The following is a 16,540-nucleotide window of genomic DNA, read 5'->3' as shown; positions in this document are numbered from 1 at the left end:
GAAATCAAGTAGCACTGCTTCGTGTTTTGGCTGGAGACAATCAGTGTCAGTGTTTAGGGAGGAAGTGTCACCGGTTACGTGGAGACTCAGCTGGCGGCAGAATTGCTCGCATCACAGCAATGTTTGAAGCCTTTTCACAGCACATTAGTCACAGCATGCTCGGCCGTGACAGCCACTTTATTTATAGGCCTCTTCATCATGCAAAGCATACTCGTTATTACATCCTACAAGCACTGCTGCTGATGCTGATGTTGCCGTTGAATTCCAAATTATTCAAAGGCCCAATTGGACTCCAAACCACGATCTTTTTCTTATGAGACTGATGCCTTGTTCATTGCACCTCTCAATATTTTCGAATGGCTTACACGAAAACAGTCAAAAAGACCAAACGCGATCCATTAAATTCCAAGATGTTCCATGGTACAAAATTAACATTTAAAAAAAACAAAAAAACAATTGAGCTCCAAATTGCACCCAGTCACTTAAAGGCACAACAGATGGCGTACGAAACCTCAATCTCTAATTTACAAGACCCACACCTTAGCAGTGCTACTGCTACTTTTGAATAAGTAGAGGTTTGCTAAGGCCTCGTGTCACATCATGATGATGCAAGAAAAGAACAACAACATCCGAAAAAGATGTTGACATTTAAATTATTGCATATCGAAGGTATAGATGGGAGTTTGTAATTCTTTGGTTTACAAGACACCTTACCACTTATTCACTGCATCGGTCAACAGCACTTGAATTTTTCTGAGGTCTCTCCTGATATTCTGACCAGGCTTTAATGAAAAGGAGATGTGGGGATCCAACTAATTCAAAGGGGCTGATGGGGGTCGAACCCATGGTCAGCAGTTGACTAGACCACACGTTGCTGTCTTGCAAGACAATGTATAGAACACTCCCGGTGAATTGCATTTCTTTTAGAGGTACAGATGGCGGTTGAACACGCGGTGTTTGGTTTACAAGACCGACGCCCTACCATTTGGCCACTGCACCTGTCTCTTGTGGGTGAGATTTGCTGAAGTCTCCTGTTATGATCAGCCTGAGGAATTCCAAACTGGTCCATCTCATTCAAAGCGTCAGACGGGTTGAAGCCATTGTCATTGGTTTACTAGACCCGCACTTCATTACTTTACCACTGCACCTGCCCCAAAAAGAGATTTGCTTCAGTCTTGCAAGACAACAAACAGATCAGTACCGCTGCACTACAATCCTTTCAGAGGTACAGATGGGGGTTGAACCCATGATCTTCGGCTTACGAGACCGACGCCTTACCACTTGGCCACTGCACCTGTCTGTTGCACATGAGATTTGCTGAAGTCTCTAGTTATGTTATGATCAGCCTGAAAGATTGCAAATGATTCAAAGGGACAGACAGAGGTTGAACCGATTCTCGTTGGTTTACTAGACCCACACTTCACTACTGCCCCAAAAAGCAATTTGCTTCAGTCTTGTAAGAGAGCACAGAGATCAGTACCGTTGAACTGCAATCCCTTCAGAGGTACAGATGGGGGTTGAACCCACAATCTTTGGTTTACGAGTCCAATGCCTTACCACTTGGCCACTGTACCTGTGCCCTGCCAGTGATATTTGCTGAAGTCTCTCGTTATATTATGATCAGCCTGAAAAACGGCTCCAAATCATTCAAAGGGACAGACAGAGGTTGAACCGATGGTCGTTGGTTTATTGACCCACACTTCATTACTGCCCCAAAAAGAGATTTGCTTCGGTCTTGCAAGACAGCACACAGATCAGTACCGTTGAACTACAGCCCTTTCAGAGGTACAGATGGGGGTTGAACCCATGATCTTCGGTTTACGAGACCGACGCCTTACCACTTGGCCACTGCACCAGTCTGTTGCATGCGAGATTTGCTGAAGTCTCTAATTACGTTATGATAAACCTGAACAAATTGCTCCAAATCATTCAAAGGGACAGACAGAGGTTGAACCGATGGTCGTTGGTTTATTGACCCACACTTCACTGCTGCCCCAAAAAGAGATTTGCTTTGGTCTTGCAAGACAACATACAGATGAGTACGGTTGCACTGCAATCTTTTCAGAGGTACAGATGGGGGTTGAACCCACAATCTTTGGTTTACAAGACCAACGCCTTACCACTTGGCCACTGCACCTGTCTTCTGCATGTGAGATTTGCTGAAGTCTCTAATTACGTCATGATAAACCTGATGCAAAGTGCTCCAAATCATTCAAATAGACAGACAGAGGTTGAACCGATTCTCGGTTTACTAGACCCACACTTTACTACTGCCCCAAAAGAGACTTGCTTTGGTTTTGCAAGACAACACACAGATCAGTACTGAAACACAATCCTTTCAGAGGTACAGATGGGGGTTGAACCCATGATCTTCGGTTTACAAGACCGACACCTTACCACTTGGCCACTGCACCTGTGTCCTACAAGTGAGATTTGCTGAAGTCTCTCGTTACATTATGATCAGCCTGAATTCAAATTTGCTCCAAATCATTCAAAGGGACAGACAGAGGTTGAACCGATGGTCGTTGGTTTATTGACCCACACTTCACTGCTGCCCCAAAAAGAGATTTGCTTTGGTCTTGCAAGACAACATACAGATCAGTACCGTTGTACTACAATCCTTTCAGAGGTGTAGATGGGGGTTGAACCCACGATCTTCGGTTTACGAGACCGACGCCTTACCACTTGGCCACTGCACCTGTGTCCTGCAGATATTTGCTGAAGTTTATCGTTATATTATGATCAGCCTGAAAAATTGCTGCAAATCATTCAAAGGGACAGAGAGAGGTTGAACCGATGGTCGTTGGTTTATTGACCCACACTTCACTACTGCCCCAAAAAGAGATTTGCTTTGGTCTTGCAAGACAACATACAGATCAGTAACGTTGTACTACAATCCTTTCAGAGGTGCAGATGGGGGTTGAACCCATGATCTTCGGTTTACGAGACCGACACCTTACCACTTGGCCACTGCACCTGTGTCCTGTTAGTGCGATTTGCTGAAGTCTCTCGTTACATTAGCCTGAATTCCAAATTGATCAAAATCATACAAAGGGACAGACAGAGGTTGAAGTGATTGCTGGTTTCTTGACCCACACTTCACTCCTGCCCCAAGAAGAGATTTGCGTTGGTCTTGCAAGACAAAGCACAAATCAATACCATTGACCTGCAATGCCTTCAAAGGTACAGATGGGGATTGAACCCATGATCTTCGGTTTACGAGACCGACGCCTTACCACTTGGCCACTGCACCTGTGTCTTACGAGTTAGATTTGCTGAAGTCTCTCGTTACATTTTGATCAGCCTGCTCCAAATCATTCAAAGGGACAGACAGAGTTTGAAACGATTGTTGGTTTCTTGACCGACACTTCACTGGTGCCCCAAAAAGGCATTTGCCTGGGTCTTGCAGGACAACACACAGCTTAGTAACGCTGAACTACAATCCTTTCAGAGGTACAGATGGGGGTTGAACCCATGATCTTCGGTTTACGAGACCGACGCCTTACCACTTGGCCACTGCACCTGTATCCTGTGGGTGAGATTTCCTGAAGACTTGTTACGTTATGATCAACCTGCAAATTGCTTTAAATCATTCAAAGGGACGGACAGAGGTTGAACCTAAGGCCGTTGGTTTTCTCGACCCACACATTACTACTGCCCCAAAAAGAGATTTGCTTGGACTTGCAAGACAAAGCACAGAACAGTGCCATTGAAGAGCAATTCATGCAAAGGTACAGATGAGGATTGAACCCATGATCTTCGGCTTACGAGACCGACGCCTTACCACTTGGCCACTGCACCTGTCTCCTGAATGCGAAATTTGCTGAAATCTCTCATTAGGTTATGATCAGCTTGCGCTTGAATTACTCATCGCTCCAACTCACTCAAAAGGGGGGAACAAAGCCTTGATTTTCAGTTTGTGAGACCAATGACCCTATGACTTGGCCTCTGCTCATGTGACTAAAAGGTAAGATCTGCTGCAGTCTGACAGGACATCATGATGAGGCTTGAGCAAAAACCATATTGAATTCCAAATCACTCAAAGATAAAGTACACTATGGCATGAAACAAGTTATGCGACTCCAAAGGCAAAGATGGTCTTTCCCCACCGTGGACCTGTCCTCACAAGGGGGTACTTTGCTTTACAATGAGCCATGAGCAGTGTGTGTTTTGTGTGTGTCTGGAAAGAATTTAAATTGAAATGAAAAAAATGTATTTTTTTAAACTATTACATTTATAAAGTTGAAAAAAACATTTATATTCATATATATTCAAAAGCAAAATGATTAATTCAAATAAAAATTGCATTAAATTGAAAATAATTAACATTGAACAAAAAAGTTTATTCGCATAATGCACCGGTATTCACAGTGTCCTCAAATTTTCTTTCAGCTTCCACATAGCAATCTCTTATCGATTTCTTCTGATTGGACTAGTCTTTACTCTGATTAAGATGTGAGCAGTCACAATTTACTTCAGTGTGTGTGAGTGTGTGCGGCATTGAGGGGCGGGCCTCTCGCTGTGCACATTGATAGGCTATAGTTCTGTGCTCTTGCTGCGTATTTCATATGCAATTATACCTCTGGCCTCCCGGCGTGCCACCGCCGTTATCGGGCGGGAACAGACTGCCATTCACAATGCGCATTCTTTACATGGCCCACACGTACAGATCTCTTGCTTTTTTTCCCCCCCGCAAAGATATTACATCGATTAAAATTCTCCTGTCTGACTAAACTGTGTACTCTCTTTCTCTCTCTGGCTGTGCTGCAGAACCAGGCGGAGGCTCACTATAAGGGCCACAAGCACACACGTAAGATCAAAGCTATCGAGGCGCAGAAGAACAGGCAGCGGCGGGCCGGCGAGGCCTCGTCCGGCGGGAGGGAGCGAGACAGGACCAAGTTGTCGGAAGTTGTGGCTCCGCCCCCTGTCGCGGACCCCAGCTCAGAGGAGGGAACAAGTATGTAAGAATTGTCTGGAGTGAGGGAGACTTATATACATACTCTGTTCAAGTGAGAGATGCCTAAACTTGTCGGACTTTCAGCATGTTAACATTGCTTTTACCCAGATTCACTTCCTATCTTTATCTTCTATTCAAAAGCTGTGCTGGTCCCAAATACAAAGCGAGCAACGCCTCCATCTACAGGGATCTGTTAGTCATTACAGTGGGTTTCAAACATAAATTTCACAGAGAAGAAAGGCGAGGCCCTCTACCGCGCCTACTTGTTAAAAAAACGTACTTGATACATACGGTATGTCGGTGGAAGTACGGTTGGATTATAGTTGATGAATATTAACATCAACGGCAGAGAGTTAACCAATAGTGTCTGTAAATACAGTTGACCCCCGCATATTTGCAGTTCGGCAACCACGTGTTCGCATATCCGCTGATTGTTTTCTATTGTTTTTAGGTATAATTCAAACCCCCCCTCTTGTCTGTCGCTTTCTTTCTTTTTTATACTGTAGCTAAACGCGCACGACTAGGCAGCGGACTAGTCGGGTCTGAACGAATCGCATCCTCTGCTGCTCGCTTCCAGATATAACTGTTTCGCTCTGACCAAGTGCGAACATCAGAGAGGAAATGATGTGAAGGTAAAAGAGCAGGCAGAAGTCTCCTTGAGAAAGGACAAGGTGGACAAGATGACACTCTGAAGTTAATATTTGGGGCGCACTGGGAAAAACAAATGAAGGCTGAATTAAAAGATGGAGATGATGGCGTGGCAAAGCGCCAGAGAGGAAGTCGATAAGCTCGTTGTTATGCTCTTATGACGACGATAATTGCGTGATTGGCTCGACGTGAAATTGAAATGCGGCCGCGCGAGCCACTGCCAGGCAGCCAGCTCCATTTTGCCAGCCTGTAATGAACACCAGTAGCCAATAACACACCTGCTCCTCTAAACAGCTCCAATTCACGGACATCATCGACCGCCTCATCATCCAAGTGACGTTACCTGCTAATTGCTGACAGACTGAGCTTTTTCGCATTTGGACGCCATGTCCACATAAATCACTTCAATTTCTCTTTGCCGTTAAATCCCTAATGTTGGCAGGAAAAAATCTTTTCAGGTTGTCTGTCAGAGCTATTTCAAAGGAAATTAGCTGTTCATTTCCCCCAAATGTCCAAAAACTAGGCGCTGCCAAGATTGCACAGCTGACCAAGATTATTTCGATTAAATACACATTTATATTGTAAAAAATAAAATACATATAGAAGTGAGTCATCGAAGTCTAAAATCTGTTTATGGTGACTGACATGCGCTCATGTGATTCAAATCTTCATGTCACCATTCAAGAGGAGACATCAAAAGCGACAAAGTGTTGGCAGGCGAGTGAGCGACGGCGGGGGAGGGCGGGAAGGAGGCGTTGTCCCCCCGGAGACGGCGATGATGACAAGTATCAATCACAGTCATCTTTGATTGACTTGTGGCGGCAAGTCTGCGCTAATGATAATTTCATTGTAATCTTTTCGTCACCTCCTCGGATCACTAACTAACATAATAATGCTCGACATCAACCAGATCAATCCACCATGTTTTCACAATGTGCCTTTTAGTAGAACTGTTCAAGTGCGGATTCATTTTTGTGTTGCTTTAGAGAGAAAAAAGGACAGAACGCTTGTGCAACATTGATCCGGAGATCCTTAAACGATCGCACTCTTCCGAGGCCCCGCCGGCGCTTGCCAATCGCCTGCTCTTCGCGCTGACAGTTTGCCAATCTGGCCGGTGTGTCCGCGACCCATCGCCAAGCCCTGGGACACGCTGGCACTCATGAAAGATTCTGTTTATTTAGCAGCATCAACACTTGCCACGGATTTTTCGCTTGCGGCTGAGCATCTCTGTCACCATCGATTGAGACGAGGCTTTATCACTCAGTCAAGAGACTTGGAGTCAAGTAATTTACACAATGGAAAGTCAAGCAGTCCTCTGCATCCTTAACCAGACTTAAGATTTGAGTAGAAAGGATATCTGCCGAACCACAGAGGTGCTTTTAATGTACCTTGTCACAGCATCGGCGTACATCATGCCACTAATACCAATCGGCAAGACTGCATTAAAAGGGCCTTTGTTGGCAGGCCACACCATCATCCTATGAAGCACTTAAGATCAGTTTTTGGGGGCAATGACAAATCAAATTTATTTATATAGCCCTTAATCACAAACGAGTCCCAAAGGGCTTCACAAACCGACAGTTGACAAATATCAATGACATCAGCTGATCTTAACCCATGGCGCATATCCACCAGGAGTGTCGCGGGAAGGTACCCAATTTCATTTAATTTGTCTGAAAATGATCATTTTCAGTCAATCCAGAAAATGTAGCCAAATGTCCATTTCAAGCCCAGATTTATTTCAAAACTGCGGGATGAGTGAGCCTTCAGTATGATTGTCTGGGGCTTTGTCCAATTTAGAAGTGCCTTTTCTTTTTTATCCAACACTTGAAACTTTGCAAGTTTCTTCTGAGAAATTAAGTTCCTTAAGAATTTAAGAGCGCCACTTGCTTAATCCATGGATCGCTATCACTACCGCTCAGGAGGCTTCTCCAGTTGCGATCCCACAGAGAATCTTGAATCCTCCCAGGGGGGGACCACTCTCATTACGCTGTAATCTCGCTCCTCGATAGGTTCATTTTCTGTGGCGGTTACACTGCTTATCTCCAGTGATGAATTTACTCAGGGGTAGAGAAGGAAAAATCAATAGCGGAAAAGGAGGAAGAGCTAAAAATGAAATGAAAGCATTGGGCAGAAGTCGGACTCGGTTGCCCTGGGGGTGAAGTGTCCAAGTCCCACGAGTGATGAAGAAGAGATGTGTAATGTGTAGCCAGGGAGGCAGGTGACATGTTTGTTTATATTGACACTCAAGAGTGAAGTACTAGAATATAGACATTAGGACCCTTGAACATTTAGCTCCCGCAGCCATTTTCAGTGAGCTACCTGAACTTAGGTAGGCATATCAATCATGAGTAGAGCTATAAAAAAGTCTCAAGAAGCCATACCCCAAAACATACAGGAAGTCTTCCATTTTAGTTTGACATGGCCACGTTAGACTCCCGTTGCCCATTGTCAGGACTCCTTCAAAGACTTTCTTTACTTGTCCAAGAGATGTCAATTCTTTCCAATTTTTAGGCAATTATACGCAACAATTTTTTTTTCATCATGAGGCAGTTTGATGACTAGTCATGGAACGGGACACTCAAATAAATTGCGCTGAAAAATTCGGCCCCCGCTGCCAGTTTGACTTAGCAACATAAAATTTGGTAGGCGTGCCTATCATGAGTAATCCAACAAAAAAGTCTGTAGAAGCCATGCCTGGAAAGACAAAGGGATTCTGCCACTGTAGTTTGAAGCTGCCATTTTAGGTACATTTTTGTTTTTTCCAGTGGGACTTCAAAGACTTGATTTGCCCTACAGATTTTGTCTAGTTTCCACTAAATATTAATCACAAACGTCTTGGACTTGACTCAGTCTCAACCCATCAAAATGTTGGTCTGAACCCGGTCTATGCTTGTCAAAGTTTTGGACTTGACTCAACCTAAACTCATTCAAGTCTTGGTTTTCCCAACGTCTTGTGCGTGGTCAATGCTAACGTTCAGCTTCTTTTTATGTTCCTGCAGGCCTTCATTCGGACCTGGAAGCATCCTCTCTCGATGTCAAAATGGAGGAGAGTCCCAGGAGCTCGGAGATGCTGACGCCTGTGTCCGATGAGCTGGCGGCGCTCTCCCCGGTGCAGGTCTCGCCATCCTCGCGGCTCTCCGAGGCGGCTTCGGACTCCGGTGGCCCAGAGGCGACGGATTCCGTCGAAGCTGTGGAGGCCGCTGGCTTGGGCGACCAGGCTGAGACGTCCGGCGCAGATGTAGAGGTCCAGGCAGACGAGGACGGCAAGAAGAGCAAAGCGCACCTCCACTGTCCCGTCTGCAAAGTGACAATGAACTCCACCTCGCAGCTGGAAGCCCACAACAGCGGTATGGACTTGAAATAATGATTATAGAATTTGCTGGTTGTGATCTGATTGTGTCCATTTCATTGTGGCCGTCTGGTCCGCTTGTGATTGTCCTGTGTGTCCATCTCCTTTTGTCCGTCCCTTTTGGAGCCTTCTGAATGCGTCCATCTGATTGCGTTCATCATGTTTTGCCCATCAGGTACGAAGCACAAGCTGATGCTGGAGGGTCAGACCGTGCTGCCCCGCCGCCGCGGCAAGATGGCGGCGGCTCGCGCCAGCTATAAGAGCAAGAGGCTGGCTAGCAAAGGCAGCCTGAGCGTGTCCAACAAGAGCTTCCAATGCGAAGTGTGCGAGATCTTTGTCAACTCAGAGACGCAACTCAGCCAGGTGAGACGCAAACGTACTAGCCGGGCCTACAGGTGTCCAACATAAGCATAAGTGCAGTATGTCATCACTTGGCGACATACTAGAAGCTAAAAAATACATTGAGTTGCTGTACCACTGCTGAAACACAGACATTTAAAACCGAAACTCTAGTTTGAAACCCGAGGCCTTGTTTGTAACCTTAAAACAGGCCTTGAACATGAAACCTTTAACCTGACTGAAAGCTCTACTTTGGAACCATAAATCTGTCTTGAAACCCTAATTTGAAACACTGACCCTTCTTTGAAACCCTCACGCAGTCTTAAAACCCTACTTTGAAAATTTAATCTTGGTTTGAAACGCTAATCCAGGGTTCAAATCCTAATTTGAAAGCCTAGCCTCGGGTTGAATCTTGTTTTGAAATGCAAAATTTTGTTTGAAAGGTTAATTTGAAGCCCTGACCACTGAAATAATAAAGGACTCCAGCAAATTTGTCAGCTTCTGTACAAACAGTGGCCTAGAATACACGTGGCGATGCACTGTAGATGTTTTCTTACCATAGAGAATTGCTGAGTCACAGTTCGGCCATTGTGATCATATTCTCCCATTTCCACCGCGATTACACAGAAGCGTTCCTCCCCTGAGAGCAGGGAAGGTTAGCCAGGCAGAAAGCGATTTGTATATGCTTCAGTCAACACTCTGCATTGTTCATACGCAAGATGAAGACGCTGATGATGACGATGTTAGGGGAACAGATGCTGACTATCCTTATGTTTTGCTTTTTTTTTTTTTCAGCACATGAACAGCAGGCGGCACAAGGATCGAATGGCTGGAAAACCTCCCAAGCCCAAATTTACCACACACAGTAAGAGCCAGCAGACCAGCTTAGCGGTGAGCACAACAGACTCCACGTGTGTGTGTGTGTTGGGTGTGTGTCTGTGAGTGTGTAATTATTGAAGGAAGGATGGGAAGGAGGGAAGATGGAATTAAAAAAGGATAGAAGTGTAGGATAGGAATATTAGGAAGGAAGGATGACAACAAAGGAAATAAGTATGTAATAACGGAAGGAAGAATGGAAGGAAACAAGGATGTGTGAAATGAAGGAGGGATGCAAGGAAGCGAGGATGTTTTAACGGATGGAAGGAAGGAATCAAGGATGGTACAAAAGGAAGGAAAGCTGTGGGTAGGAAGGGCAGGATTGTATGAAAGGAATGATGGATGAAAGAAGTAAATAAACATGGATGAAAAAAGGAAGAAAACCAGGATGTATGAGAGAGGGTCGATAGTATGAAAGGAAGCGAGGATTGCGGGAAGGAAAGGCAGAAAGGAAAGGAGGAAGGGTAGAAGGAACAAAGCAAATGAGGATGGAAGGGAGGAGGGGGGTGGAAAGGAAGGATTAAACGCACAAAGAAAGGAAACTGATGGTTTGAAAGGAAGAAAGCGACAGGCAATAGGGAAGGAAGGCTGCAAGGTCGGGAATGATGGAAAGAACCAAGGATAGTGTGAAAGGGAGGAAAGAAGGATACATGGATGGTACTGTATGGTTGGAAGGGAGGGAGGATGGGAAGGAAGGAAAGTAGGAGGCTGAAAGAAAGAAAGAAGGGGAGGAATGAAAGAGCAAAATTGATGGATGGAAACTAGGATGGGAAGAAGGCCAAGAGGGTTGGAAGGGAGGAACGAAATAAGGATGGCGCGAAGGAACGCAAGAGAGAAGGAGCAAGGATGGATCAGAGGAAGAAAAGAAGGAATGGAAGGGAAGGAAACAAGGATGGTCTGAAAGGAGGAAGAGGAAGAGAGAGATGAAAAGCAAGGATGGTTTGAAAAGAAGTATGGAACTAAGGAATAAAACAAGGGAGGAAGGATGGAAGGTTAAATGCCAAGTGATAATAATAATGAATCAGATTCTAAGCAGGAAAGCGTAACTTGTCAAATGAGAACCAATGGTCTGTAGTTTAGTCCCCTGCAGCCTGTGGTTGTGTGGTTGTATCGCCGCTGTACTGACCCGAGTGCCCCCACAGAACATGCGATGGAGCGGCTGTGCGGGCACGGCTGTGTCGGCCATGAAGAAAGCTTTGAGCCACTACAGCCTCACCACGTTCTCATCGCAGGTCAGTGGGCCGGGGCCGGGGGGGGGGCCTCCCCCTTGGGATCCACTGCAGGAAACAGAAAAGCTCACTTTGCTTTGCCATGCGTGGAGGACAAATTCAATACAGTTCCTACATGGAAAATGCAAGGAAAATAATCTGGCAGGAAACATTTGTCAAGGGTGCAGACAACAGGAAAATTTGCTCTTAAACTCAAAAGTCGGCTAGCTTAATGCTAACGCGTGTCGCAAAACGCCATAGATGGTAGTTGTGAACCTTTAAACAGCTAATATTTCAACAGCATCACATATATACAGACCATATAATTATGCTCTGTGAAAAATGATTAATATTATTGCGTCTTAGATGTGTCTTTGTGTTTTCTTCACCAAATCTTCAAATAGTATAGTACGAATGTACTTTACTGCCTCTTGGCGGTCAGGAAAAAGCAGCTCAATGGCTATCGATTTAAAGTACAACATGTTGCAAAAAACTGTTTAATTATTTTCATTTTATTTCTTATTATTGTATGTTTTTATATAGTACATGTTGTTTTTCTTGTTAAACACATTACAAAAGTGTGTTTTTTCGGGGGTGGAACACAGGCTACATCTTGTAAAAGGGATGGGATTTACAAAATAAATAAACGTTTAAAAAAATGTGTTAAACTATTATTTTTTTTAAAATCTTCCCCATTATACGATGTAGCCTGCCAAAACCAGCTGCCAGTCAGAAATGGCCTCCAGGCCCGATTTTGGACATTCCTACTTTGATGCTCACTTTGCTGAAGTGTGAAGTGGAGATGTGAGATAAGTGCCAACTTATGAAACATCATAATATTTGGACATTTACACCTGTGCAAAGGTGAGAGGTGTAGCTTTGATTGTTTGCTATTAGCTGGCAGGCTTCAAAATACTGTCGCCATAGAAACAAACAAGCAAAACGACTCTCGTTTTTATCCATTTGGTGCTAAAAACGATGTCATGGAAACAAGCCATGCGATCCATTAAATGAAATGACACCTTTGTGCCTTCAACAATGACAGCATTGATTTGAAGAGGCCATTCATGTTTTTACTGAATGAAGATAACATACATACAGTATGTGAGTGTATGTTTCAGCAGTGCCATTATTCTTTTACGTGTGTCCCTAGTGCAAGTTGGTCGAGTGGGAGGGGGGCCGCATGTTTACAGAGTAAAACATGTCCTCTGTGTGTTGCTCTTGTGTCTTCTCCAGACCAAACTGGCCTTGCAGAAGCAGCTGACCAAGAGCTTGACCGCGGGCTACCTGCCCGGCCCCCTCGCGCCGCCCACCCTGTGCACGGTGGCCGCCAACCCTCTGGCGTTGCGCCACCCGATGGGCGCCGCCGCCGCCGCCGCCTTCATACAGACGCCCTTCCTGGGGCCCGCGTTTTTCCGGCCCGCTCCGGGGCCTCTGCGGCCTGCGCATTCGCCCATTATCTTCTCCCCCTACTAATGCCCCCCTTGGTGTTCCCCTTGGTGTCCCATCTCTCTGTGTGACCAAACTATGCAGTCAGCTTGTCTTAAGGAAGAATGGCGAGCCCCCCATCACGCCTTCTTCCTGTTCCGGTGGTCACCGGTGAGGGAGCGATGGCCGCTTTGATAGCCATTAAACGGGGTAGGCGGGGCGGGGGGGACGGGTGGTTTTACAGCTGTTACCGTGTCGTTTCGTAGACGAGTCTAGCTGTACGTTTAAGATAAGCTCCCTTTACTTGAGCGCTTTTCAAAGCGTGAGACAGAGAACCTCAGCAGCTTGGCAACTACAAAGAAAATGTAGATTCAATATGGACAAAAGTATTTTAGAGGTAAGAACTTCTAAGGAGGAGGTGAGACAGCTTGAGAAAAATGAAGACATAAAATATGTTTTTGTGCTAAGATAACTTCAGCTGCACCGTAGACACTGTGAGTCAAGAATTCAAAGTAGATGAAGTCACAGGTTGACAAAATTAAAGCAAACATGATTTTTCTTTTTTAAATGTGCTAAGCTAGCTTTAGCCATGTGTATAGACAAAAGTATTTGTGAGGCAAAGGAGAGGGGAAACAGTATCTTAAAGCGGAAGTTAACCCAAACATAGTTTTTCAAGAATATGTTCCCAGCACTCCCACTAGTTGAAACACGGCATTCTGATTAATTTTGCGTTTGTGGAATATAAATTAAGCAGCAAAATGCACTCGTTTTTAGCCATCTCTGAGAGTGGCATTTTGTCTTCTGTCGACTGAAAATGACATCACTAATGCTCACAACAACCAATCACGAATGATCTGTTCTCTGAATCTTAGCCGTGATTGGTCGGTGTGAGCAGTTGTGATGTCATTTTCAGTCGACAGAAGACAAAATGGCCGCCCCTAGAGATGGCTAAAAACGAGTGCATTTTGCTGCTTAACTTATATTCCACAAACGCAAAATTAATCAGAATGCCGTGTTTCAAATAGTGGGCCTGGTGGAAACATATTCTTGAAAAAAATATGTTTGGGTTGACTTCCGCTTTAATATAGACAAAGATTTTTTTTTTCTTTTTGAAATGCACTAAATTCTGCTGGAACTACATGGACAAAAGTATCTGAAGTAGATTACTTCATCAGCTTGAGAAAAAGAAAGAAATGGATTTCTTTCAAACGTGCTAAGCTAACTTCAGCTACATCTTTATGGAAAAAAGTTGCATTTTGGCCGCAGACTTAAAGATGGGTTGGCAGCTTTAGAAAAATAAATAATTTTTTCAATGAAAGCAGATTTTTTTTTCAAATCCACTAAGCTTACTTTAGCTTTAGTGATATTGACAAAAGTATCTGTGAGGCAAAGGACTTCAGCACCTTGAACAAAATAAAGAAAATGTGTTAAGCTAACTTCAGCTACATCAGTGTAGACTACACAGATTTGTGAGACAGAGGACTTTAAAAATCATGATCTTATTTTTTTAAACCGCAAAACTAACTTTAGCTAAGCAAACTTTAGCCACACTATATAGAAAAATGTATCTGTTAGGGGGGTGTAGCAGCTTGGGAAAAATACATCAAATGGATTTTTAGTGTGCTCCGCTAACTTCATTTACAGCTATGTCAACCAAAGGTTTTAAGATGTCAGCAACTTGAGAAAAAAAATGAAAATGTTTTTCCCAAACGTGCTTAACCAACTTAAGCTATAAATATGTTGACAAAAGTATTGATTTAGCAAAGGATTTTAACAGCTTCTGTAAAATAAAAGAATAACATTTTAAACATTTTAAACTTTTAAATGTGCTAAGCTAACTTTGAGGTAAGTTCATTTTAACTACAACTATAAACTAATCCCCTGCTATTCGCAGAGGATAGGACCTGCAATAGACACCTTAACCGAAAAAAATTAGCACTTATACATGCCACAAGATGGTGGCATAGCACTACTTTTGTATTAGTCAGGGTGAGTCTTCCCTCACTTCAACATAGTTCCTTGCCACCAAGGTGCAACAACATGCTGCCAAAAAACGTACTTTTATGTAAGACAGGGAGCACAAAGACAGCAAATGTGATGTTTGTAGTGAATAATGGATAGGTTTCGAAAACCAAAAACCATCTGCCGAGAGGTGACTTTGCGATTAGCGAAATAAGAATATGCAGCGGGAACACTAGACACAAAATTTCAAGAGGATTTCAAAGGACAAGGCAAAGCAGCTTGAGAAAAACACAGATTGTTTTTTTGTTTGTTTGTTTCTTTAGATGCGCTGAGCTAACTTCAACTACAGCTGTATCAGCAAATGTATTTGTGAGGCAAAGCACTTTTTTTTCTGCTAAGCTCACGCTCACATTGGCAAAACGTCTCAATTTTTAGCCCCGACATCGGCCTGAGTTTTTGGGGTTTTTTTCCTTGGGGGAGGCTCACTGTCCCACACTTTGAAAAGCCCTGCTTCACCTGATGCCCTTTGTTTTTTTTAAATGTTCTACCGAGACATTCGCGGGTCCACATGGTGATCCCCTCGTGTCCATTCGGCACCACCCGAACCGCCGGAACACTTCACACTTTGACAAACGGACCACCGACGCAGAGGAGGAGGGTTTGATCGACAGCCGCTGCATGGCGTGTGGGAGGGAACAAAAGCACAGTGTAACCATGGCAACCGCCCAAAAAAAGCACCTTAAAACTGCTTCGTACATACAAAAGAAACAAATCAGGTGATCACAAGGTTGACATTTAAAAGCAATAGCGACCACTTTCCTCACGCCATGCACATCTGTCCGTCGATCACGAGGCGGCGACTCCTCCTCTCGGTGACATACTGGAGCACATCCTATGCATTTTTCTCTCATTGTGCAATATGTATAGTTGTGTGTGTGTGTGTGCGTGCGTGTGTGTGTGTGGGTGTGTGCTTGCGCGTGTATGCGTCCATGTGCGTGTCATCTGTCGTGACAAAGCCAGTCTCCGCCATCTCCCGCCTCTTCGTAACAAAAGCAGCCGGCCTCACTCTGTCTTGTGGAGGTTCAGTGTAGAAACAAACCCCATAGAGGACGTATAGAGCTTTTATCAGAGTTAATATTGTTATGTGTACCATAGAAGACTAGATCATGTTATTGTTTATTATTGTTTTGTTTTTTTTAAGTACAAGGCCTTTTTTTAAAGGGGGAAATGACAACAACAAAAAAAAAAAAGATCCAAAAGTGTCCCAGGCCTTCTCAGGGGTGACCGGGTTGCGACCAATCCATCCACGTTCAGGGTATCGCTCGACCCATCGTCACGGCGACAAGCGGGACATGACGTGAAGAGAGCTTGTACCTGATGGATTTTTGGGAAATAAAAAAAGCTTTTAGAACTTCTTAAATGCTCATCATGGATTTGTGTGTGTGTATATGTGTCAGGTGTTGCCTTCAGGGAAAATCTAAAATCGTAGGTTTACCCACACAACAAAAGTAACTATTTGTGAGCTTTCCTCACAAATCAGCTGAGGGGTTGTTTGTAAAGTCTTCAAATATTTCATGTAGCTTTTCATCTCACTACCCAGTTGCCTTCAGAGACAGTAAAAAAATCGTAGTGTTCTTTACGCAACAGCTGTAGATATAATTACATATACTGTAGTTCTGCCTTCAAAGACAGTTGGAAATCACAGCTTTTCCCACGTAACAACTGACTGATTGTTTCTAACGTTCTTAAATATTTAGCCTAACTATACAT

At 44.1% G+C, this 16,540-nt stretch overlaps 1 protein-coding gene and 10 non-coding genes across 12 annotated transcripts in view; 1 reads left to right on the top strand and 10 right to left on the bottom strand.

Annotated features, from left to right (window-relative positions):
- The window catches only part of znf385c (zinc finger protein 385C), a 78,762-nt gene extending 65,249 nt beyond the window's left edge, over positions 1 to 13,513 (top strand). For both annotated transcript variants that reach the window (XM_086056726.1, XM_086056728.1), the window contains 6 exons: positions 4,771 to 4,957; positions 8,608 to 8,955; positions 9,133 to 9,320; positions 10,092 to 10,187; positions 11,315 to 11,404; positions 12,617 to 13,513. In XM_086056726.1, coding sequence (XP_085912852.1) covers positions 4,771 to 4,957; positions 8,608 to 8,955; positions 9,133 to 9,320; positions 10,092 to 10,187; positions 11,315 to 11,404; positions 12,617 to 12,856 — 1,149 coding nt within the window. In that variant the 3' untranslated portion in view covers positions 12,857 to 13,513. The remainder of the gene's footprint in view (positions 1 to 4,770; positions 4,958 to 8,607; positions 8,956 to 9,132; positions 9,321 to 10,091; positions 10,188 to 11,314; positions 11,405 to 12,616) is intronic.
- On the bottom strand, positions 1,224 to 1,295 carry trnat-cgu (transfer RNA threonine (anticodon CGU)). Its single transcript has one exon. It is a non-coding gene; the product is annotated as a tRNA-Thr (tRNA).
- trnat-cgu (transfer RNA threonine (anticodon CGU)) lies at positions 1,503 to 1,574 on the bottom strand. The gene has a single exon. It is a non-coding gene; the product is annotated as a tRNA-Thr (tRNA).
- trnat-cgu (transfer RNA threonine (anticodon CGU)) lies at positions 1,784 to 1,855 on the bottom strand. Its single transcript has one exon. It is a non-coding gene; the product is annotated as a tRNA-Thr (tRNA).
- Positions 2,066 to 2,137, bottom strand: trnat-ugu (transfer RNA threonine (anticodon UGU)). The gene has a single exon. It is a non-coding gene; the product is annotated as a tRNA-Thr (tRNA).
- trnat-ugu (transfer RNA threonine (anticodon UGU)) lies at positions 2,343 to 2,414 on the bottom strand. The gene has a single exon. It is a non-coding gene; the product is annotated as a tRNA-Thr (tRNA).
- trnat-cgu (transfer RNA threonine (anticodon CGU)) lies at positions 2,628 to 2,699 on the bottom strand. Its single transcript has one exon. It is a non-coding gene; the product is annotated as a tRNA-Thr (tRNA).
- On the bottom strand, positions 2,906 to 2,977 carry trnat-cgu (transfer RNA threonine (anticodon CGU)). The gene has a single exon. It is a non-coding gene; the product is annotated as a tRNA-Thr (tRNA).
- On the bottom strand, positions 3,182 to 3,253 carry trnat-cgu (transfer RNA threonine (anticodon CGU)). The gene has a single exon. It is a non-coding gene; the product is annotated as a tRNA-Thr (tRNA).
- On the bottom strand, positions 3,452 to 3,523 carry trnat-cgu (transfer RNA threonine (anticodon CGU)). Its single transcript has one exon. It is a non-coding gene; the product is annotated as a tRNA-Thr (tRNA).
- Positions 3,730 to 3,801, bottom strand: trnat-cgu (transfer RNA threonine (anticodon CGU)). Its single transcript has one exon. It is a non-coding gene; the product is annotated as a tRNA-Thr (tRNA).
- Positions 13,514 to 16,540: the final 3,027 nt, after the last annotated feature.

The sequence above is a fragment of the Filicampus tigris genome, chromosome 16 (genome assembly GCF_054856515.1).
Source record: "Filicampus tigris isolate MCC_2025a chromosome 16, RoL_Ftig_1.0, whole genome shotgun sequence".
Lineage (NCBI taxonomy): Eukaryota > Metazoa > Chordata > Actinopteri > Syngnathiformes > Syngnathidae > Filicampus > Filicampus tigris.
This window is presented reverse-complemented; position numbering and strand designations above follow the sequence as displayed.